At 40.7% G+C, this 25,000-nt stretch overlaps 1 protein-coding gene across 1 annotated transcript in view; it reads left to right on the top strand.

Annotated features, from left to right (window-relative positions):
* The window catches only part of LOC109922063 (tripartite motif-containing protein 2), a 75,252-nt gene extending 51,928 nt beyond the window's left edge, over positions 1–23,324 (top strand). The window contains exons 3-10 of the mRNA XM_048606467.1: positions 5,405–5,432; positions 6,269–6,359; positions 6,543–6,646; positions 9,631–9,798; positions 14,473–14,641; positions 17,356–17,426; positions 20,672–20,812; positions 21,021–23,324. Coding sequence (XP_048462424.1) covers positions 5,405–5,432; positions 6,269–6,359; positions 6,543–6,646; positions 9,631–9,798; positions 14,473–14,641; positions 17,356–17,426; positions 20,672–20,812; positions 21,021–21,173 — 925 coding nt within the window. The 3' untranslated portion in view covers positions 21,174–23,324. The remainder of the gene's footprint in view (positions 1–5,404; positions 5,433–6,268; positions 6,360–6,542; positions 6,647–9,630; positions 9,799–14,472; positions 14,642–17,355; positions 17,427–20,671; positions 20,813–21,020) is intronic.
* Positions 23,325–25,000: the final 1,676 nt, after the last annotated feature.

Here is a 25,000-nt window from a genome sequence, read left to right as displayed (position 1 = left end):
TCCTTCCTGTAATGAGGTGACCAGAACTGACCACAATATTCCAAGTTTGGTCTAACCATGGTTTTATAGAGCTGCAGCATAACCTCACGGCTCTTAAACTTAATTCCCCTGTCAATGAAAGCCAACATACCATACGCCTTCTTAACAACCCTATCAACTTGGGTGGCAACTTTGAGGGATCTATGGACGTGGACCCCAAGATCCCTCTGTTCCTCCACACTGCCAAGAATCCTGCCATTAACCCTATATTCTGCATTCAAATTCGACCTTCCAAAATGAATCACTTCACACTTTTCTGGGTTGAATTCCATCTGCCACTTCTTTGCCCAGCTCTGCATCCTGTCAATGTTCCTTTGCAACCTCCACACTACCCACAACTCCACCAACCTTTTTGTCATTGGCAAACTTACTAACCCGTCCTTCCACTTCCTCATCCAAGTCATTTGTAAAGATCACAAAGAGCAGAGGTCCCAGAACCTGCGGAACACCACTGGTCACCAAGCTCCAGGCTGAATACTTTCCATCTATTACCACCCTCTGTCTTCTGTTGGACAGCCAATTCTGTATCCAGACAGCCACATTTCCCTGGATCCCATGCCTCCTTACTTTCTGAACGAGCCTACCATGGGGAATCTTATTGAATGCCTTGCTAAAATCCAGATACACCACATCCACTGCTCTACCTTCAATGTGTTTTGTCACATCCTCTAAGAATTCAATAAGGCTTGAGGCATGACCTGCCCCTCTCAAAGCCAATCAGATTATGAATCCAAAATGTCTACGCAGTGATATCCAATTCCTCCCTCAATCCCCTCCTATTTCTGCAATGTCATCTAATACAACATTGCCCTATCCAAACACTTTATTCCTTCTGATCTATTTCCTCCCTGTTGTTCCCACCTTGCACTCCACTCCACCCATCCTTGCACCAGTGGATTCTTCATCCGAGTTGGTTCTACTTTCTGAAATTCAAAACATACATCTTTTTGAAGATGTAGAACACTTCGTAACGCCACCTTCCTTTTTGTCTGTGTGACAGTTTTCCATGACGTTACGACACACTTGGGTAAATGTGCTGATTCTCTAGCCCACCACTCCTGAAGTCACCACAGAAGTTAATGATTTAACTAAAAGCATTTGCACTCCCCAGTGTACTTGTCTGATTGAACCAGGCTAACAGAATACACTGACCAGGTTTTGTACTTAACAGAAACTACCCTTTTTATTACAAACATGTAAGTTTAGCCACAGGTGGGAAAAAACTATGAATTATTAACACACAACTCTACCAGGTGTAACTGTAAACACACACATAAGACTTTGGGTAGAGGATTAAGAAACACTGGGGAAACACGGCTCAACAGCGCCAGTCCACAAGATTGATGAGATGTTCTGTTTGCTTCCCAAGACTTCCTTTTCTCTGATCTCTTTCTCCAGATTCTTTTACTATTTCACAGAAGGCACAGGGCGATTGGTACGCTCTCATAAAATCTCTTTGTTACTGGTTAAAGGCAACAGCTTACAACAACTGGTGGGAGACAACAACTGGCTTTCTTCAGGCTTCAGGCACTTTTACTGCAGAGAGATACAGACATAGAACCTGCTCCTTCAGCTGTTCAGAAGCTTTTATCCTTTTATCATAAAGACTTCAGCTGTTCACTTGTCCAGAGCCAAATAGCGAACTGTTATCGAGCTGATGATTTCTGACATCCACAACTGCACTGATTAGCAACCTATAGCTGTACAAATGTCACTGTCCACACGCCTGTCCCCCATGTGCGCCATATCTTTGTCCACGCCCCCCCCCCCCCTGCCCCCACCACCAATTCATCCATTCTTGGCCTTGGACCGTAATAAAAATAAAGAAAACGAAAATGCTGCTGTTCTTACATCGTGTGCCTATGTGACATTCCTCGGGACATTCTTTATGGTAAAGATGTCACATGAATCTTGGCAACAGTAACAGGGTAAGAAAATTAATTTATTAGCAACTGAAAAATGCAGCCTGAACCGTGCTTACAAAATATAACAAATAATAGAGCACCTCAGAAATGAGCGTTAGCCAATTAGTGAAACACCAGATTCTGAGGAAACTTGCGTAGAAACATTGAAAATAGGAGTAGGAGTTAGCCATTTAGTCTTGGAGCCTGTTCCACCATTGAATATGATCACAACTGATCATCCAAATCAGTATCCATTTCCCAATTTCTTCTCATATCCTTAGATACTCAGGCTAAATGGGTCAAAGTGATGTGGGCTATTGTGAAATGTGTGGCAGAATCAGACAAGAAGTCTGGCAAGACCCATCTTGACATTGAGATCTTCTCACTCCATCTTTTATGCATTTCACAGGGGTGTGGTGATATTGCAATTTACGGGGATTAATGCTTGTTAATGCCACAATTTGCCTTATTAACATTCAGCCTCCCATCTTACCAAACTCACCAACTCACCAGACTGGGATCTGCATGCTCTGGGCAAGGATGCAGAATAATTTTGAAGGGGAAGCAGCAGGATTTGCAAGGTGGGGTGATTTAAAGTAAGGGTCAAGAAACTTGGAGATGTGAGGAATAGCTTTTTCACCTAAAGGATGGTGGGAATCTGGAACTCCATGCCTGTAAGGATGGAATTGGCAGAAATCCTCAACATTTAAGATGTATTTACATGTACACTTGAAATGCCAAGGTATGCAAGTCTATGTGCCAAGTGCTGGAAAATGGGATTAGAATAGCTAGGTGTTGTTTTTGACTGGTACACACTCGATGGGCCAAAGGGCCCTTTTCTGCCCTGTAGACCTGTATGACTGTCAAACACATGAAAATTAAGAACATTTAGGCAGAAACTGAGTGTAAAATATAAACCTTTTTCACCATGCCATCAAAGTGTTGTCAATATGTTTTCTTCTTCCTCTCACTCTCAATGTGCAAGTGCACTCTCTGGTTCCACAGGTAGGGTGGAGGGAGGCTGCTTGGTGGTGGAGCCCATTTGTTCGGGAGGTTTGGTGGGATGACCCCACGGGCACTTGTCTAGATGGGTCAGACATGCTAAGAGATCTTACTGCCACACGCAGTGTTGACCCTCGTTGGATGGTAGCTCAGGCAGGATTGAGGTGAAGGACCTGCAGTGCCCTGACAGGCCCTTGGCACTTTTCTATGTGTGGTTCCACTTCTGGCTGGATAACTCCTTGATGCTGTCTCCATGCAAAGATGGGGCACTGAACTGGGTCAGGGTTCCTCACTATCACCCCACCCCATTCGTTGCAGGTGTGAGCATCTTGTCCAGCATACTCCAGGTCTGCTGGACTTGTTCTCCATGACAACCACCAACCTGTCCATGAAGAAAATTGGATAATTGTACGATTTTTTTTGTTTTTGCATGGCTGCAGGTTCTGGCCAATGAGTGCTATTTTGTCCCAGATGCCTGTCTGCAGATCCTGTTCCTCCCTGTGCATTTGGATGAAGTCCCTGATTCGCATAACCACCGGGTCATCTCCTGCTTGTGGTTAAACAGATCCTGAGTGCCATTGACCAGGTTCCTCAGCCATGGAACTGTCACTGAGATGCACATGAGATTATGGACCCACCCTCTCTCTCCTCTGGTTCCACGGAGCTGCCAGGATCTGGGCTGGTGGGGTTGCAGGAGGGAACCTTGTTCAAGCTTCATCTGAGAAATCGGTACTGTCATCCTCTCAACAGAAGTTAAGGGAAGGCTAATGGAATCTGCAAAAACAAAGGAAGTGATCAAGACCAGTGCTAGAAATGATGTGCAATGACTGAGTGTGACAGTGAAGTTAATGTGACAGTTGAAGTGGAATGAAAAGTCATACTTACTCCTTTGGGGGGAAGAGGATGTCTCTACATTCTTACAGGAACAGTTTTAGTTTTCTCCTGTGAGTGCTGAATTCTAACCTCATACAGGTGAGGATATTGATGTCAGGCACTCCTCTACCCATAATGGTTCTCTCTCTGCCCTGTTTATGGTCTATTTTCTTCTCTAATGAGCAGAAGTGGCCAATGAGTGAGTTGACAATGGGTGGCACAACAGTTGGCACTGGTGCATGTGGGAGAAGGCAGGTGAGGTGTGCCGAAAGACTGAGGAAGCAGCTCAGACAATATGCAGGGTTAGTAGTGTGGGAGGTTGTGGGCGATGGGGAGAGTGATTGATTGTGCGAAGGTGTTGTATGCAATAGTGAGATTGGCAGAGCGTGAGCCTCAGTGGCAGATGGGTACAGTGGCAGAGATGGAGTGAGTGAATGGTAGCTAAGAGAAGTGTGTGGCATTTACCCAGGCAAAGGGGAGATGGTCACTTGCCGCCTTTCTGCATTGCTGGTCATTCCTCCACAGCTTGGAGATGGTATTGCCCTGGGTGGTGACCTCCGATCAGGCTGCCATGATATGGTGGTCTCCTCACCCAGCCTTCTGGGTAAAGGACTCCTCTCCTTCGCATCACCTGTCCACCAGGACCTCCAGGTTCCGGTTGGAGAATCGTGGTGCCTTCTTCTCTTTCTCATGTTCAGACTCTGTCTTTAACAGAGCTGGGTAGCTTCAGAATGTTCGCACCTGTCTGGGTGTACAAAAGCCTTTTAAAGGCAGCACTGAAGCAAGCGATTCTGGTGTTGTGGCAGACATCAGCTGAGAGGTGAGTTATTCCAGGAACTGTGCCTGGCAAGATGAGGATAGAATTGGATATGAGAGGTGCCAAGGAACAAGTTAGGTAATTAATGAGATGAGTTTAGTAAGAAGTGGCTGGAAAACTCATTCAGCCCTGTGGCAATAAACCCACCAAAGAACTTGATGCAATTCAGGCAAAAATACAGCTGAATTTTACATTTCTATCATTTGATGCTATGGGTTTCCACAAATCTATTTAATTTCTGTCTTTAGTTTTCTCAATGATTCAGCTTCCAAAACTCTCTGGGAATGAAAATTCCAAAGTTTCAGGACCCTCAGTGAAAAGCTTCTTCCTTATCTCAGTTTTTAAGTAATCTTCCCCTTATCCTGACGCTATATCCCCTGGTTTTAGACTCCCCACCAGGGGAAACATCTCCGTTACATCTACATCCAACTTGACACACCCTATTAGAGCTTTCAGTGAAATTGCCCCTCATTTTTCAAAACTCTATGGAATACAGACCCAGTGTCTTCAACCTCTCTTCCTAAGACAAACCTGCTGTCCCAAAGGTTCATCTGATGACTCTATGCTGCATTGCCTTTATGGCAAATATATTCCTCCTTGGATTAGGGGACCAAAACTGTAGCTGATTCATAACATGAGTTCTCCCCAAGGTTCTATACAACTGCAGTGCAGCATCTTTACTCCTGTACTGAAACCTCCTCAGAGTTCCCTTTGGGTATCAGCAATGATCTTGGCTGAGTTTACGTTGAATACATCTTTCTTCTTACAGGTGTCTGTTGTCTCCTCCAACAGTGAAGGTGCAGATTTGAGTCACTTGGCAGAGGGAGTTTGAAGCTTTCAAGGGCAGGAAATGTGCATATGGGGTGACTTAGTAGGGCAAGTCAGCAGTAGGTATGTGGTTTGCCGAACATTAAACTGGCCTGTGGCAGGTTCTTACATTTGTATGTCATGAATAGTCCTCTGAGATAATGTTCAATCTTGCCTTCAAAGTAGTCACTGGTGTACAAGAACTTCATTCAGCTATTTAAAGGTGATGGACATCTGTCATGCCACGCTCATCTGTCTTGCAAATCTACTATATCTTGTCTACAATTATTCTATGACATCCTCCCCCTGACTATGCCTATGGTGACCCCTTTTCTATAAAACTGGGCACTGTTAGAAATGTTCAACAAAGACTGAATGCAGAAACACAACAATTTTTGTTTTGCAATAAATGAAATATCCTTAACACCCCCGTAACCATTATTGTGTGCCAACTATCTGGATGCCAGAACACATAGCTGTCTGTTTTTGTTGAGACAAACTTCAATGATGCACAAATGAATAAATTGAAACCCATGAAATGTGAAATATTTACAAGAGAAATTTAATTTTGAAATACATCCGTATCATCCTTGTGTTCTGAGAGGTTGGGCAAGTAAGTTAAGGGTCTGCATCACAGCCACCCTGTGTGATCAACAGGCTCTTTATTAGATCACCTATAGACACAACCTTGTTAGCTGATGGTGGGTTTCATCGATGTAAAGCATCCCCAGGCACTAATTGCAATCTCGTTGTATTTATGCTGCTGGGACTTTAGCATTTTAATTATAATCATGTGAGAAGAAGCAAAAAGAATTTGTTGATGTAGGCATTACTGCTTTCCATTAGAGAAAATGTGGATAGAAATTTCCACTGCACAGTCAGCAGTGGGATCTGCTTCGAGGAATTTTCCAAGCAGGGTATTGCTGTCTCTGTGACTAAGATAGATGTAGAGTCACTAAGTGTTCCCCTGATAGATTTGTGTGGTTTTCTTCCATAAACATCCTGGTAGAAATTTTGCCTGTTAAGGATATTACCTGAATTCAGATTCTGCAACATTTGTCTTTCCAAATGAAGACTTGCACATTTAACTTGTTTTGCAGGCACTAAGGGAAGAAATAAAGGGGAATTCACTAATTTACAGGGAGTGGCAACTTCCACCAGTGGAAAGATCATGATTGCAGACAGTAACAATCAATGTGTACAGGTGAGGATATTTTGCAAAACTTTTCCATTCTTATGTTGTGTGTCCTACTTAACTCTGTTGCGTGGCCATTACTTAGTTATATCAATATATTCTCCTTAACTGCTAAATGATTTTCACAGCATTCTCCTGTACAGCCCAACTTGGGTGAACACTTTGCAGCTCCACATGTTCTTCTCATGCTCCAGACGCCACCCTGAACTGCTGCAGTCCACTGGGTGTAGGTACACAACAGTGCTGTTAGGAAACCAGTTCAGGATTTTGTTCTATCAGCAATGAAGGATCAACAGTATATTTCCAGAGTGGTATATACCTTAGAGGAAAACTTGCAAGTAGCAGTGGTTCCACACATCTACTGCCCCGTCCTTCTAGCTGGCAAGTGTTGCAGGTTTGGACGTTGCTGTTGAAGGAGCATTAGTGAATTCTTACAGTGTATCCTGTATATGCAAGGCCACTTGCAGATTTCCCCACTTCATCAGCCATGCTGCAGACAATGGGATAGAACTGCGTAGGAGTGCCAGACTAGGTAAGGATGCCCTCAGGACAGCCAGAAAGAGGAATCGTAATGCTGAATGGTCAGTCTTTCCACATATTATTCAGTGTTGTGACATCATGTTATTAATGGAATTGTTTTTGAGGAATGCATTTTATTTCGGGATTCCAGCCAAAGACATTGATCAACTCAGAAGTGGAATGGAAAGTTGGAAAATTGTTGAGCAATGGTGAAGTAGGGATGACTTTGGGAATTGGACTCATGAGCAGCCCAGTCCAAATGGAGGAATCCTGCAGGCTGGCTCTTCATCTTCTGCTTGAGGTGCCCATCGAAAGCCTGAAGATGAAGGAAATGCCCTCATGAAAGCAGTTTGCAAAGGATGCAGCTGGCACCACCATTTGGGAGAGGGCCGCTGCCAATACTGAAGGGCCTCTCCAAACTTGCACCCATCACCACCCGGAGGAAAAACTGAAGAACACTGGGACTCTTAGATTGCTTTCAGCAGAATTGCCTCATTCTGTACTGAGTTATTCTATGATTCTATACCCCTAAATTCTGACACTAGACTTTCTGCTGGCAGGTCTTCAAACTCCTCTGAATTCCTTGGCAAAGTCCAGCACCAATCCTGAACCCAATCGCTTTTCAAACTTCCTCCATCAACAGCGAACAAAGTAGTTTCACCTTGAAAAGTGGCAAAATAAGCTGAAAAGCACCTCATCTGAAAGTCTGATTGTTTGTTGATGTCTTTAAATAGGACTAATGAAGCAGACTGGGGAATGGGGAGAGGGAGGTGCAGTGTGTTAGGGGCTGATCTTCATATGCCTTTTCAGCTAGAAATATTTGAAGTGGCAAAAACATAATCTGTACAGTTCAAAATGGCAGACTGGGCACCAAATCAATATTGGACATGGTTTGCCATTACAATCTATGCACACTGTTTCTGGTGCATGCACTGAACTCCCATGCTAAAGTTCTGACACACCGCACTATGTTTGTAAGAAATGGTCACAGCAATTTGGCTGCCATAATGCAAGCTTGAGTATTGAACATTTGACTGTGTGATTTCCCCTACTTTTAGAACTTTCTGACAGTATCAATTTATGTTGGCGAATTAAGAGGGTTCTTCTGCAGTTAAGTAAATACTTAGGAAAAGTTAGGAGTTAGACTAGTATTTAATCATCTGAGTAACTGTTCAACTAACCCCAAATTACCTCTCATATCCCCCAAGACTGCCTACACCCAGACCCCCATTTTGCTCCAGACTTCCCCTCTGCTCCCTCTCCCCTTGGAGGCTCCTGCTGTCAGAGCCCACCCATTTCCCCCCAACCCACTCCAGACAGAACATTTGTCACCTACTCTGAAGACTCCACTTGAATGGAGTGTTTACCACCTTGCATCCTGGCACTTCACCCACTGACCATTTACTCTCCCGGTACCCTATTCTCTCCCATACCGTCCGTACTTGCCTTTCACACTGGCTGCCAAAGTGACTGTCTATGATACTGGATTGTTTAAATCACATAATGCGACACCTGACGGCTGTTTTTAAAAAAAAAAAAGGGGTGGGGTTTGCTTTTCCCGTTCTATGCTACGAGAAACCCATCAGAATGGAAGTACAGCTACGCCTCGTTGAAAGAAACCGGAGTCTCCTGTCAGAAATACGATGTTCTTTCGTACAGCACAAATGAAGTGGAGTAGCAATCCGTGTGAGATTGCCATTCCTTGGGAAATCCAGCCTGAAATTAATGCACCATTCAAAGCGGGTTTTCCTTAAGGAATGGTACAGACTAGGCCTCCTGCAGTGCCACAACGATTCCACCCGAAGGTTGCAGGAACAGCAGAACAGCCCAATGGTATCAATGTGGATTTCACAAGTTTCAAAATCTCCCCTCCCCCCACCGCATCCCAAAACCAGTCCAGCTCGTCCCTGCCTCCCTAACCTGTTCTTCCTCCCACCTATCCCCTCCTCCCACCTCAAGCCGCATCTCCTACCGACCAACCTCATCCCGCCCCCTTGACCTGTCCGTCCTCCCTGGACTGACCTATCCCCTTCCTAACTCCCTACCTACACTCACCTTTACTGGCTCCATCCCCGCCTCTTCGACCTGTTTGTTTCCTCTCCACCTATCCTCTCCTCTATCCCTCTTCTATCCGCCTCCCACTCTCTCCCTATTTATTTCAAAACCCCCTTCCCCTCCCCCTTTTCTGATGAAGGGTCTAGGCCCGAAACGTCAGCCTCTCTGCTCCTATGATGCTGCTTGGCCTGCTGTGTTCATCCAGCCCTGCACCTTGTTGTCTCGGATTCTCCAGCATCTGCAGTTCCTACTATCTCTGGTACAGACTATCATTCTGGGTTCTCCATTAGGCCTGACTGACTGTGATCTGTGTGTTAAAGTAGAACCAGATAGAGATGTTTTATTATTAGAAATTATACAATATTATATTTGATTCATTACTTCAACTTTGATTAAGATGTATTAAACTCGTGTTCTAGATTTTCTCAAATGATGGCCAATTTAAAAACCGGTTTGGTGTTCGTGGCCGATCTCCTGGGCAGCTGCAGCGTCCAACAGGAGTAGCTGTACACCCGAGTGGTGACATTATCATCGCTGATTATGACAACAAGTGGGTGAGCATTTTTTCACCAGATGGGAAATTCAAGGTGAGCACATAGTCTTTTGTAGTTTCTGTGCATGTCTGCATGTAAATATGGCCAAAATATTTGTCAAACATTTTTGTTTATCGTTCATTAAACAACTCTAAAGAAAATTTAATTAAGTTTTCAATGAATCCATCATTCAAGACTGTGCACAGCGCTTACACTGCTGTCTCACAACGCCAGGGACCAAGGTTCGATTCCAGCCTCGTGCGACTGTGTGTGGAGATTGCAAATTCTCCCCATGTCTGTGTGGGTTTCCTCCAGGTGCCCACAGTCCAGGAACGTGCAGGTTAGGTGGATTGGCCGTGTTAAATGGCCCATAGTGTCCAGGGATGTGCAGGTTAGGTGCATTAGCCATAGGAAATGCAGGGTTACAGGAATAGGGTGGGATGCTCTTCAGAGAGTTGGTGTGGACTTGATGGGCTGAATGACCTGTTTCCACACTGTAGGATTCTATGATAGATGGATCGTGTTATTATAATATTGGTGCAGTCTTTGTTTTTAAAGTGCACATAATCAGTCCAGTGCAATGACAATTTCTAGTTTGTTAGATAACATATGGTTTAAAAAAAAATCAGATTTAAATCAGTGTTGGGATCACAACTGCTCTTATTATATATAATAAATCTGGATGAAGGAATTGAGGGCATTGTTGCTAAGTTTGCAGATGAGACAAAGATGGATGGGCAGGTAGTGTAGAGGAAATGGGCAGGCTGCAGAAGGACTTGAACAGGCTAGGAGAGAGGGCAAAGAAGTGGCAGATGGAATATAACTTGGGAAGGTCTGAGGTCACACAATTTAATGGGAGGAATAGAAGCATAGACTCATTTCTAAATGAGGAAAGGCGTCAGAATTCTGAAGCTCAAAGGGGCTTGGGAGTCCTAGTTTAGGATTCTCTTAAAGTTAACGTTAAGGTTCCATTGGCAGTTAGGAAAGCAAATGCAATGTTGACTTTCATTTCAAGAGGACTACCTTACAGGAGCAGGTATGTACTGCCAGGCTGTATAAAGCTCTGGTCAGATTGCATTTGAAATATTGTGAACTGTTTGGGCATGTATCTAATGAAAGATATGCTGGCCTTGAAATGAGTTCAGAGGAGGTTTACAAGAATGATCCAGAGGACGAAGGACTTCTTGTATGAGAAGTGGTTGAGGACTCTGTGTTGGTACTCGGTGGAGTTTAGAAGGATAGGGGTGGTGGTGATCTGACTGAAACTTACAGGATATTCAAAAGCCTGGATAGTGTGGGCATGGAAAAGATCTTCCACTAGTAAGAGACCAGGACCTGAGGGCACAGCCTTAGGGTGAAGAGACAACCCTTTAGAACTGAGATGAGGAGGAATTTCTTCAGACAGAGGGTGGCAACTCTGTGGAACTCATTTCCATAGAAGTCTGTGGAGGCCAAGTCATTGAGTGTATTTAAGAGTGAGATAGGCTCTTGATTAGAAAGGGGATCAAGGGTTACGGGGAGACGGTGGGAGAATGGGATTGAGAAAACTATCAGCCATGATCAATTGGCAGAAGAGATTTGATGGGCTGAATGGCCTAATTGTGCTCTTACCTTATGGTCTAAATGGGTACTGGTTTAAGAAATCTGCACTAAAATGGGCATTTAATATGTTTCTTTGAAATTAGACATCATGTGATCTAATGCACTGAAGATTGAGATAGAATCAAGACTCTATAGGGATGGGAGGCAGTTAAAATGGGCCAAGGGGTTTTGCTTTTCTCTTCAATCATAGGAAGTTTGTAAATTTAAAAAAAAAAAAAAATCTACTTGAGGCATGAACGCATGTAGCCTACACTTAAAAAGCACAATTTCAAGGATTGCAATTGTTTAGTTTGAGTTGATTGTTTTATTGACTATGCTTCACTAGAATATCATATTTGGTTCATCAGGGAAATTAAATATAGTGAGATTAAAGTGTTCATCATTTGCTGGTCAGAAGCTATGGGAAGCATGGGAATGTACACAGGATTACAGTCTCTAGTGCTCACACGGATTCTTGTAACTTGAGAATATGAAGCATTAACTTGAAACTTGCATTTCAAATGGCAGCCTTCAGAAATCAAAAACCCACATACGCTACACCTCAGAAGAGCCAGTGGAAATGATTTTTTTTTTCCCATTTCATTCCAAATGCACAAGATTTCTCAAATCACCACCTCTTCTGGTGATCCATGAGGCTGACAAAGCACTGACTTTGGTCTGTGTTTGCATCATTCATATTTCCTGGAACAGGTCACAGCCAGAAGTCAGAGGCTTGAGTGTGCCGCTTCTTATCAAGCAAGGCTGTTGAGGCAGCTGTCTCTCCTGTTTGTTCCAACAGGCCAATAGGATTTGGGGTTTAATGACTGGTTTGGCTGCATTATGAATGTATTATCCATGAGTACCAAAACCTGGTATGGAATTTAAACTCTGAGCTTCTGGCTCTGAGATATGGATGCTACCTGTTGTGCCGCAAGATGCCCCATGTAATTTTCTGATGCCCATTGTTAATGTGGTGACTTGGCCATTAATGATAAATTATGTTTCTCCCAATAATTCATTTATGAATTAAATATTTGACTTATTCTTTTGATTACCCTTGATTTTAGTTTAGATTTACGTCTTCAGAACAAATCCCCCATCAAGGTTTTGAGCTAGGTGGACCTTTATTTAATGTTATGGTCTTGAGGTGATTTTCTCAAAGATTGCTTTCCTCAAATGTTTTTAAATAAAGGCAAGTTACTTTGAAGTTATCCATGGTTCTCCCCCACGTCAGCTGTGGCTTCAAGTCCCCGTCCAGGTAACTGAAAACAAATTGAGGCTCATAATCCATATAGTGCTGAGGAAATACTACAGTAAACAAGACCCCATGTGCTCTCTCAGGTGTATGTTTAAAGATTGTGAGACCATTTTGAAGTTGAACAGGGAAGATATCCTTAGTGTCCTGGTCATTATCTCATCACCCCTCAATACGATAAAATCATTTTGTTTGGTAATTATTGCTTTGCTGTTTATAAAATCTTGTGCACAAATTGTCTCCATAACAGCAGTCACAACTTGTCAAAAGTATTGACTGTAAAATACTTAGGACATCCAAAGACTGAAAAACATTATGACTTGGATTTTTGCCAAGATGGGATGAATAACCTTAAAAATGTCAGGCAGATCCAGATTCTAGGATTCCCGACCACATTCCTAAGCTTTAATTTTCAGGAGCGCCTTTTAAGGATGCAAGCTGGTTCAGGGTGCCCATACCCAGTACTCCTGATCTGGCTGGCTGCATTGCAGAGATGGACATGACCAGTTGCTCTGCAATTTTTAATGAGTTGAGCCAGCTTTTTGAAGGGTCATGGGTCAGGCCACCTCTGGGATCATGAACTGTATCTGCAAGAGACAACCTTTGAAATGCGAGTTCAAAAGGTGGCTCTTATGTCAGCAAGCAGTGGCATTTCTGTGTGTCTTGATGCTATAAGTGTATAGTTATAGAGTGGGTCAATGAATCTTATGGTGACAACAGGATGTGTTTACAAACTCAGAAGACAGACATTTATTCATTACTTCTTGCCTTTTTAAAAGGCAAAGTGACTATCAGCCAGTGCCTTTGAATGCAAACACTTAACCTTTTAATCTTGTGTAAATAAACATCATGCAATTGACAGCAGAAAAGGAGAGCGATAGCCATCCATTCAATGTTCATTTGTTGTTGGAGCTAATGAACAGAGTAATGGATTTCTAGCCTCTCAGCCAAGAATATAAAAATGAGGTGCCGCACATGGGTCACGGAAGAGGGCAGGGACGTACTATTGACCACTGAGAGATCTTGTCGCATTCATGAGGTCAGGCATTTTTTAAATAGCCTGTCTCAACACAAAGCAGCCTCTGTGACTGTCTCCAACCTCTTATTCAAGTCAACTAACTCCACTAAACATGTACCTGCGCCCAACAGATGAAGATCTTTGTGAGTTCTTTATCCTGATGTAGGCACTTGAAGCCAGCATTTTTCCTGGCTTCCACTACCTATGCTGGTGATTTGAAAACCCAGGAATGTATAATTGCATGTCTCTTCCCTTTAGGTGCTTCTGATTTTTTTTTTTGTGCAGCTACTCGTTCCACTTGATAAGGGTGGTGGATGCAGATTTGATAGTAACTTAGAAAAGAGAATTAGTTAAATAGTTGAAAAAGAAAAATGTACATAGGAAAATGGGACTGATTGAACAGCTCTTTCAAATACCTGACACTAGGCATAACGGTCTAAATGGTGCCTTTCTGAACCTAATCTTGATGCTAGGATTCTAACGCGAACAAAGAATGTATGCCTTATATAATATACATATTTTGTAAAAAAGACCTTTTCCCACATATTTTGTGCATTTGGATGCCCCTTAACTTGTTAAATCGTCACTCTATTAGCAGTTTTCAAAGTAGTCAAGTAAAACTCCATTTTATCTACCCCATAGACAGCAATTAAAACAAACCATACTGCGATATCAAGGCGGTGCACCCTTTTGGAAGGCCAATGCAGTAGAATCTGGACCTTCCCTAAAATTCCTCCAGTTTTACTGTGTCACTTACAAAGTGACTTTGGAAGAAGTCTGGGGGTGGAGAATGTGCTCATTTGGCTGAGGGGAGAAATTGAGAATAAAAATGTCAAATAACTTCATATGTTTGCATTCCATTCTCTCCTGACAGACTAAGCTAGGCTCTGGGAAGCTTTTGGGACCAAAAGGTGTTGCAGTGGATCGGAATGGTCATATAATTGTAGTGGACAACAAGGCTTGCTGCGTCTTTATTTTTCAGCCTAATGGGAAGCTGGTGACAAAATTTGGTAATCGAGGAAACAGTGACAAGCAGTTTGCAGGTACACTTGATGGTAATACTTGAACCCCCTTTCTTGCCTCTTCTGCACACATTTGCATGAAGACTCTGCATGGTCAAAACTTGTTTCATAAATTCATCGCATGCTTGTTCTTGTCCTGAGCAAGATGATAACTGCATGATTCCTGCCAAATGTATTTCATCAGTTGTCATAAGTATAAGATTAATAAATCCAAGAAAAGATACATGTCTGTTAAGACTTGCTGAAAACTGTGTTCTGGAGAGCAAACTGAGGGGGAAAAATTACACACTTAGGAATTGTGCAGACTCCCGTTTAATGAATAACCACTTTTTTTTGTCTCCTGTCCAGAAATAAACTTGATTGTTTACAAGCTCTATACATGCTTAAGACATACCTCTGAATTACTCTTAAATGTTTATTTACAGTCTTTACAAGATGGTAAGGCTACAGAGCTGCACCCTCTTCTTCTACCAGAATACTAGCGCAACTACTGATGTCACAGTTAGATCATAGGTTACCTGAGCGGCTCATCTACACATTGTTGTAAAGATAACGTTTAATTAATGAACAAACAGTCTGTGCTTTTAAAAATACCCTCTAACGACATTTGCCAAATCAGTTGTTCAGGTGGTGCTACCTAAATAGATACTTCTCATTTGTGTAGCTAGTGTTTTACACGAATACCACGGAAATTGCATGTTTTCAACATGGGGGGAGACTCTGGAAATGATTAACAGTGGCATCATTATGCTCTGAAATTTAGTAATCTGTTAGAGAATAAAGTGTCCAACCAGTGGAGTGGAAATTTTCCTAGTATTTCATGTTGTGGCCTAGTGTGGCATCTTTATTTTTATAACAGCAGTAGACACATGGCATCATAAAAGGTATAATGTCTTGCCAAAATGTGTTTAAATTTATTATAGATCCATGTATTTTAATTTAATACTTTTTTGCTCTTTTTCAAAAGAAGGTTGCCTGTTCTATAATAACAAAGTGCGCAGCTGGAGGAACGCAGCAGGCCAGGCAGCATCAGAGGAACAGAAAGCTGATGTTTCGGGTCAGGTTCAGATTTTTCTAAGAACGGTCCCGACCCGAAACATCAGCTTTCCTGTTCCTCTGATGCTGCCTGGTCTGCTGTTTTCCTCCAGCTCCACACTTTATTTTTCTTATGTCTGATCTGTCTTTTTCCATTGTGCTATTTTTTGTGTTTGTGGGGAATTTATGGTGTCTAAGGTTAATATGGTTGTAATTCAAGATCAAAAAAAGTCAATATTTAGGACATTAGTTGTAGAATGCTCCAGAATATTTATTTGTTGTTTTTTTGTGACACTTCCTTGTAGCAGAAGAATACGAATGTAACCATTTAGCTTAGTAAAGGTGGTATTCATTGTTAGGAACTTATAGCGATTTGAATTTTCAATCCAGAATATTGACCTTAAAGAAGTATGTTGCTTTAAACAAAATATATATAAACTTATTTTCCTTAATCTGTTATATTCTCATTTGATTGCAGTTGACTCAAGCATCATTCCCAGAAATTGTTTAGCTTTTTTGGCTTGTTTTAAAGATTTTCTGAAGACCCTATTTAGAGAAAGTAGTACTTGCTGCCTGATTTACGACATTTTTTTTTTTTTTGGAGGAGCATCATTTTAGAGAGGAAAATTAACTTAATGCAGATATAATGTTACAATCTTAATCTTCAGGGCAAATTGCTTTTTGATTTTTTTTGTTTGCAGATTATTTGATGCTCAAGGTATTAGCAGACTTATCAATTTTTCTGTCACAAAGGAATCATGTCCACACATGTCAACCACTTCCATACAAGTTATCTTCCCTTTTTAAAAATATGCACCTCACATTTGGAATTGTTTGACTTCTTTGATGTTCCAGTTGTCTGTTACATCTACTCTGCAGAGCTCTAACAGCCATGATATTTACATGGTCAGAAGCTATATTCATTGTGATGCTAAATGGCTGTTTAGTAACTGATGAACTTCAATGGTTTTATGAAATGTAAAAGAGAAAGGAGTCCAGCAGAAACCGTACCAATCCATTACAATAGTACAAGCAAAAGATTTAATTTGGTAGTATTTTGAAAGTGGTGCTTTCATTTTCCAATTAACTAACTAATGTATACTATGCTTTCCCATTGTCAGAATAGATGAATCTGAGTTACCACTAACCACATTCCATGTCTTTTTTAGAATTGTAAAGATTGCTACTACAGAGGAAAACCATTTTGTATAATGTGCCTGCATGAGCTTTGTTCGAGAACAATCCAAAACTAATCCCAATCCTTAGGGGAGAAAACAACAGCATTTTATTAACTTATTTCAGATATTTACCCACAACTCCTTTTTAAGTAAAATGATGGTCCTTTCCTCGAATGCTCCCTGTGGTAAAACACTCCAAGCTTCAGAAATACCATAACGTTTTGATTTGGTAAACTTTTTTTTTCCAAAATCAGGGGGCTTTCGTTCAGGAATTGAGTTTATCAAAATGCAAATTGTTGGAAATGCAGCTTTGGTTCCTCCATGCAAATTTTATAAAATGGAATGTTCCATATACCATTTACTTTTCATCCGACTCTCATATCAACCCAAACTAGTATTTCAAAGAAGGCCACGTGGTTGTGTTTAGAGCACATTTTGTGACTCAAAACTAATTGTTCAATGTTTTTAAAAAAAACATATATTGACTATGTTGCTAATTTCCCACTTTCTTTTCTTTTCCAGGGCCTCACTTTGCAGCAGTCAACAACAATAATGAAATCATTGTTACAGATTTTCATAATCATTCTGTTAAGGTATACAAAGCTTTACATTTTGCTAATCTGTTAGACCTAACTTGGTTAAAGATGAGCAAATGCAGAGAGCTGGAAATGCTCTTCTGTGCAATCCAATTTCTTAACAAATCAAGACAAAGCGGTACAGCTCTGACTTGGAAACTCAACTGAGGTGATGGATATCATTGCTGTTTTCTTTAAAATGTTACTTCCTGAACTGTCAGCACACATTAAGACCAGCTTAAAAGCGCCTCTGCTCCAGCTGTCAAATTCTGTTTTTCATATTAACCATTTTTGCAGGCTGTCAGATTGCCAACTTGTACTGGAATAATGGTTTAGAATTAGCTGTGCAGACAAAGATACTAGGAAAAAAATTAAGACTGTCCTCACTTACTTATTATTATATGTGGAATTTCTAACAGAAAGGGGAAGCATTTCATTCCATTTTTGAGGTGGGTTGAAACTTTGTTCCCAGTGATCAGAGTGTTGTGCAATTTATTTTCCTCTCCTCTTCCAGCTTATTTTGGGTATTTTAGATTTAGGGCACAGGTTCCAATGCCTTCTTTTGCCTTGTAGATTTGCTGTATTTTAATAATTGGGAATAATGTCTTCTATATGATGTGAATTTTTTAATAGGAGCTTACATTCAAGTCCTTATCTTCAATAATTGACTGCTGTATTTACAACGCAGCCTTCTTACAGTCCAGAGTGAAATGAGACTTTATCATAAAATAGCATGCTATCTGACTTGCTGCTCTAATTCTACAAATCTACTAGAAGTTTGAGGATTATAACTGGGATAAAGGGCAGCCAATGGATGTAGTTTACTTGTGCTTTCGAAAAAGTCGCACATAAGAAGTTAGCATGTAAAGTTAAAGCACATGGGATTGGGGTTGGCATACTGAATTTGGCAGAGAACTGATTGGCAGACAGGAGACAAAGAGTAAGAATAAATGGATCTTTTTCCAACTGACAGACAGTGACTAGTGGGGTACTGTAGGGATCATTGCTTGGATGCCAGCTAATCATAAAATATATAAATGATATAGATAAGGAAACTAAACGTAATATCTTCAAGTTTGCAGATGTCAAAGCTAGGGACAGGGTGAACTGTGAAGTGGATGCAGAGATGTTTCAATGTGATTTGGACAAGGTGACTAGGTGGACAAATGCCTGGCAGATGAAGTATAATGTGGATAAATGGGAGGTTATCCACTTTGGTAGCAAAAACAGGAAGGCAGTTTATTATCTGCATGGCAATAGATTGGGAAAGGGGAAGTACAACAAGACTGAAAATATGCATGCAGGTGCAGCAGGCAGAGAAGGAGGCAAATGACATTTTGGCCTTCAGAGTTAGTGTGTTCAAGTGTAGGAGCAGGGAAGTCTTATTGCAATTGTACACAATTTTGCTGCGACCACACCTGCAGTATTGTGTACGGTTTTGATCTTCTAATCGCAGTAAGGTTGTTTTGGCTGTGAAGAGAGAATAAACTTTTAATAGACTGATTCTTGGAATGGCAGTACTGATGTATGAAGAGAAACTAGATTGGTTATGACTATATTCACTGGAGTTTAGAAGAATAAGGGATATTGAAGGATTGGTTTGATCTGTTTATCATTGACTATTAATTCATTATCCCAAATTTTCTATTTTGGTCTGGTTGTGCTATTACTAATAATGAATGATCATGCATATGCTCTTCTATCCATGTATTCTCCAAACTTTGTCCTGACACTTATGTGACACTGAAGCAAACTTGAAACTGCATTGAATAAAGTTTCTATTCATCCACTGCAAATCCTTGGACAAACAATGAAAATGGCATTTCTTTGCAGACTTAAACTATATTACTTGCAATATTTGTTTCAAAGCTAAACCAGGTTTTTTTTTATTTGAGGGGGTAGAATCCCTTAAGTGTGGAAGCAGGCCATTCTGCCATTGGATCCACACTGATCCTCGGAATATCCCACCAAGACCCACACCCACTTCCCTACCCTGTAACCCTCCATTTCCCATGATTAATCCTCCTCTCCTAAATATCCCTGCACACTATGGGCAATTTAACATGGCCAATCCACATGACTTGCACAGCTTTGGACTGTGGGAGGAAACCAGGGCACCTGGAAGAAATCTACGCAGACGTGGTCGAATCGAACGGGGTCCCTGGCACTGTGATGCAGCAGTGCCAATCACTCAGCCACCATGCCACTCCAAGATAGTTAACTACTTCAAATTTCAACATGATTTTTAACTGTTTTGGGTTTTCAATGGGTTCAGTTCACTGAAATGAATTAAGGATTCATGCACAGACAAAAGTAAGGCCAAACAGGTTTTTAACTTGATTGCAATCTGTGTAAAGACAATAATTTTATTGAACACCAAAGAACCAGATTTTCCCATTGGAGGGCAGCAGTGATCCCTTTTTTTTTTGCCCCTGCTCTGTCCCTCAAATGCCTTGAAAGAAAATTTCAGAGTTAGGGTCTTAATAACATTAGAGATTAATCTACTTCATGGCTGGCATGGGACTGAGTGAAAACTGAGATGGAACTCTGGGGAAATGGGTCACATTCCAGCCTAAATTTAAGTGGCTGCTGTCCCTGTATGATATTATTATAAAAAACCTTCTTTGACATAGTCAGAGCCAATGAAAAGCTGGGACCTAGACTAAAGAAGGTTGGTTAGTAAAATGTTATTACTGCTCAGTCACTTCTTGTTCAAAGTTTCACATTTTTGTACTAGATCTAAGTTTCAACCATTCCCTTTGATCATTTCTGTCAGGTTGTAGCTGGTCAGCTTTGGAATACCTAACTGCTACGTTCCTTGAAAATCCAGAGCAGTCAGAAGTGAGCACTTAACAAGCTCCCTAATGACCTCCATCTGCACAAATTAACAAGGCAATTGACTTGCTTTCACTCTAACCCCACCCCCATTTGTGGGGAAGTCAAAATTGGGAATGGAGATAACAGACTGGCACACAGACTACTATCATTTTATTTACACTAAAAGCAATACTGGAGATATTAAAAGAAAATGTAGGAAAGTGTTAGATATACTCAACAGGCTTGGCATCATCCGTGGAGAGAAAAACAGGGTTACTCTTTCAAGTTCAATCTGATTATTCTTCATAACCTTTTTTTTTTTTTGCCATCCTGTTGCCGTTTCATCTTGATTTTGTATAGGAAATCTCTACCCTAAGTATTAGTTTAAAATGTTCCAATATTGTCAGTTTCTTTAATATGTGCAACATATCTCATTTTAAATATAGGTATTTAACACAGATGGCGAGTTTGTGTTAAAGTTTGGTTCCAATGGAGAAGGAAATGGCCAGTTTAATGCTCCCACAGGAGTGGCAGTGGATTCCAATGGAAATATTATAGTTGCTGACTGGGGAAACAGTCGTATACAGGTAATGTGAATATAGTTTTAATGACAAAGTTACATATCTTGTATTTATGTCACTAACTTGTTCCTTAGCTAATTGATACTACAAAATTGGTAAACACAGATTGAACTATACTCTTTTAAAAATTCTGTAGCTTTGAATAAACAGAAGGAAAATCTGAAATTAATCTTTGTGCTCTCTTTAAATTCTGATTTATTTGTATTTTAAACAGGTTTTTGATGGAAGTGGATCGTTTCTCTCCTATATTAACACCTCAGCTGATCCTCTTTATGGACCTCAAGGTCTAGCATTAACCTCAGATGGTCATGTAGTAGTAGCTGACTCTGGAAATCATTGCTTTAAAGTTTATCGCTATTTGCAGTAACAGCTGCTTTTTGGATCTATAAATCCAATTGGAACTGGATTCCGATGAGTTCCTATGTTAACTCACTAAGTTTACTTTTAGGATGGGAGTGGCCTGTTGAAGATTGTTTTTGTTTGTTGCCTTTTCCTGCCCCAGGTTATTTAAGTAAACTAAATGTGGAAGAATATGTGCAGTTTTATACCCAGGATTTCCTCTAACTTTCATTGTGCTGTGGTCTAGCCACAAAGGAATCGAACAGTGTTATCATAAAACTAATAAATTAAACAGATGATTGCACATTTTGGATATGCAGACAAATAATGGAGAATGTAGCTAGCTGCTCATGAATTTAGGAATAAAACGTACTAGCTAATTATTAAACAGAAACTGCGTTCATTCTGTACTGGGAGCTTTCACATCAAATATCCAAATGTGCGTGTGTGTGTGTGTCTGTCTCTGTCTCTCGAGTATGTGGTTGCAAATGAGCAAATGGCAGAAAGCAGCCATTCTGGGTGACATTCAAGAGTAAATTGAGCACCTGATTTTGAGCTTATGGATGTCTTTCTGATTCTTAAATTTAATGACTGTTGCTGCCCTTGTTCACAGCTACATTTTTATTTTTTATAACATATATATATATATATCTACTCTCTGACTAGGTCTTACTATTAAACCCTTGTATTTTAGTATGGAGGGTACATCACTGGAAGTCTGTAGTGAATGCATTAAGTCATTTTCTCACAATTGCGTCACATTAATGCGGACATTCCATTAAATATCCCAATTAGCTATGATACTAATTCCAGAATAATACCACTTATTTTGCACCAGGGTGTAATGGTATAAAGCAATTCTGCAGCAAATTCATGAGGGAATTGACAGCCTAGTATATATTGTGCTTTAATTCCTTGACAACTTTTAAAATAATGGCATCAAATATAAGAAACCTGGTTGTTTTATCACAATTCCTGGTTTTAACCAAAGTCCATGATGCATGCTATGTGCCGCTCTGTTAGCTGTGCAATCTGTCACTTTTGATGCAAGAGATCAAGCTTGAAAAGAATAAAACATTAATACTAGCCTTGGATTATTTAATGTATCCTAAATTAAACAGGTATAATCCTGCTGAGCAAAAGGATACAAAATGAAAGTACGTGTACGCCTTCATTAAAATTTCCACTGCCGCTATTTATTGAACTTGCTCGGTTTGTTGAATGATTTGCTAGTTTTTCTTGCAGTCTACTCAGGTAATTAGTCGCATCTATTTATCATTATTTTAATTTGTGCTAAGGTTGCATAATTGGAAAACATTTGTCAATCTTTTGAAATGCACTAAAATATTAAAAGTTGATTGCTCATTTACATTCGACATGACTATAATCTCTTTTAATCTGTGGCTGCTGTTTTAGAACTATTTAATTGCTGAAGTGCACATTTTTTTTTCATGTGGGGATGGGAAGTGTGTGAAGAGGAGGAAGAAAAATCAAGATAATGTAAATGGTTAATAATGTGTGTAGATTAGTAATCCTTTATTTGGACCAGTAATTAACTGCATTCTCCCTTGTGGGAAATAAAGAACAAAGTACTGCATTAGGCTGTAAATTTAACATTATGTTTGTAAAAATGCTCAACAAAACTATTTATATTTTATCTCAATGTATTAACAAATGCCTCTGTTGCCAAATGTTCGGGGAAATTGTTTGGAAGAATATGTTCAAAACACTGAACAATGATGCTAAAGGTGGTATTTTGAGTAGCTGAAGCTTGGATGTGCTGTGTGTAAGTGTAAGCCCTCTTGCTCTCCTTTTTTGTTGTATTTAAAAGACTGGAATAGGTGACTCCTGTCTCCTCTCCCGCCACGTACCCATCACTGAAGTTTGCATGGCATGTAACAGCATGGCCTTAACAGGTGTACTCTTATGTACAGTTTCTGACGAGAGTTTCCACAAGAAAAGTTTGGGTTTCTGCATTTGTGTGTGCAACAAAACTGGAATTCAGTTTATCAACTTGGGCATTTTTGTTGTAAGTTCCATGTTAAATGCTTCTGCTAATGTTTTGAGGGACAATTTATGCATTGTTTGAATGTTACAACATTCCATCATTGTGATTCAGTTGAAAAGAACTTGTTTTGTGTACAGCACATGGGGAAAATAAAATGTCATGCATTCAAAATGTCTGTATTTGTCTTCTCTTAAAAATAAAGATTTACTTATTTTACTTCCAAAAAAAAGTCAAGCTTGACTTCACCTTTTCTATACCATCCTTCAACTTAGTGAATACACCCTGCAATATTTAAATTCTTTGAATTCTGTTCTCTCCTGTTTAATGTACTGAGGCAAATTTGAACTAATGTAGAAAAGAATTCAGGAGATCTAGTAGCATATTACTGCCTTGTATGTCTGAAATGAGTAAATGCTTGGTTTATATTAAGGAAAGCCCTTGGAAAACTGTAAAACCTCAGCAGAATATATACTGTTTTGTCATCTCCTGATTCTTCAGATAATGAAGCAGTTCATGTCCAAAAGCAGCAAGACCTGGACAATATCCAGGCTTGACGTGACAAGTGGTAAGTAACGTTCATACTGCACAAATGCCACCAATGACCATCTTCAACAACAGAAAATCTAACCATGGTCACTTTTGATATTCAAGGGTGTTACCATCACTGAAAACCCCACTACCAACAATCTGAGGGTTATTATTAGCCAGACACATTCAGTGGCTACTAGAACAGGTTGGAGGCTTGGAGGCTAGGAAGCTGCAGTGTAACTCACCAGACTCCAAACCCTATCCAAGGCACAAGTCTGGAGTATGATGGAATACTCTCTCAACATCCAGCACACCGCAGCCATTAAACTGGCAGCACATCTACACACATTCACTCCCTCCACCACCAACACTCAATATTAACAGTGTGCACCAATGACAAGATGAATTGCAAAGATCCACTAAGGCCCCTTAAACAGCACCTTCCAAACCCATGACCACTTCTTTAGAGAAGGATCAGGGTAGCAGATACGTGGGAACACCACCAGTATCTTGGCTTAGAAATATATCACCATTTCTTCAGTTTCACTGAGTCAAAATCCTGGAACTCTCTTCCCAATGCTGTTATGGGTATACAAACACTAAATGGACTACAGTGATTCAAGAACACAGCTCACCACCACTTTCTCGAGTTTTAACTTGGAATGGGCAAAGAAGGCTGGCTCAGCCAGTGTCACCTATATAAAATGAGTGGCTTTAGTCTGTCAAGCCCTTGAAAGAAAAAAAACTTGCATACACAATACTTGCGCTCCACAGGACATTCCAAAATATTTCAACCAACCAAGGGATTACTTTGCAACATCGGATTGAATTTAATGTCCTGGACACAGGTTGCATCCACCAGTTAGAAAACTAGTGGGAAATCAGCTTCAATTCAATGATGTATCTCAAACAAATGAGGTGACCAGTAAAATATTTAACTGGTTAGTGTTGGCCTTCCATGTGATTTACGACTCTGGTAGAAATCCTACCCACCAAGAGCTGCTGGCTGTCCGCTTTCTACTGCAGTCAACACCACTAGGATCAGGGGCTGCTGTCAGTAATGCTCCAAGCATTTCACCGAAGTTCATTGTTAGAATCTTTGGGACTCTGAGCGAGGGTAGACAGCAACTTGAAGGAGGGCTGGGCACTGAGGTTGAAGGTAAGACTGATGGAGTGCTTTTGTGTGGCTCTCTTCTTCCCAAAAAGGTCCTACAGGTACAAGGTGCCCGACAATGTGGAGCCTTCCGACAACCCTGTGGATCAGGTTTGTCAACTGCCTTTTGAAGTCTTAAGAAAGCTGTGTGACTCCCACTTAATCC

Source organism: Rhincodon typus, chromosome 1, assembly GCF_021869965.1.
Source record: "Rhincodon typus isolate 14 chromosome 1, sRhiTyp1.1, whole genome shotgun sequence".
Taxonomy (NCBI): Eukaryota; Metazoa; Chordata; class Chondrichthyes; order Orectolobiformes; family Rhincodontidae; genus Rhincodon; species Rhincodon typus.
The sequence above is the reverse complement of the archived record's forward strand: the minus strand, read 5'-3'. Positions and strand labels throughout refer to the sequence as shown.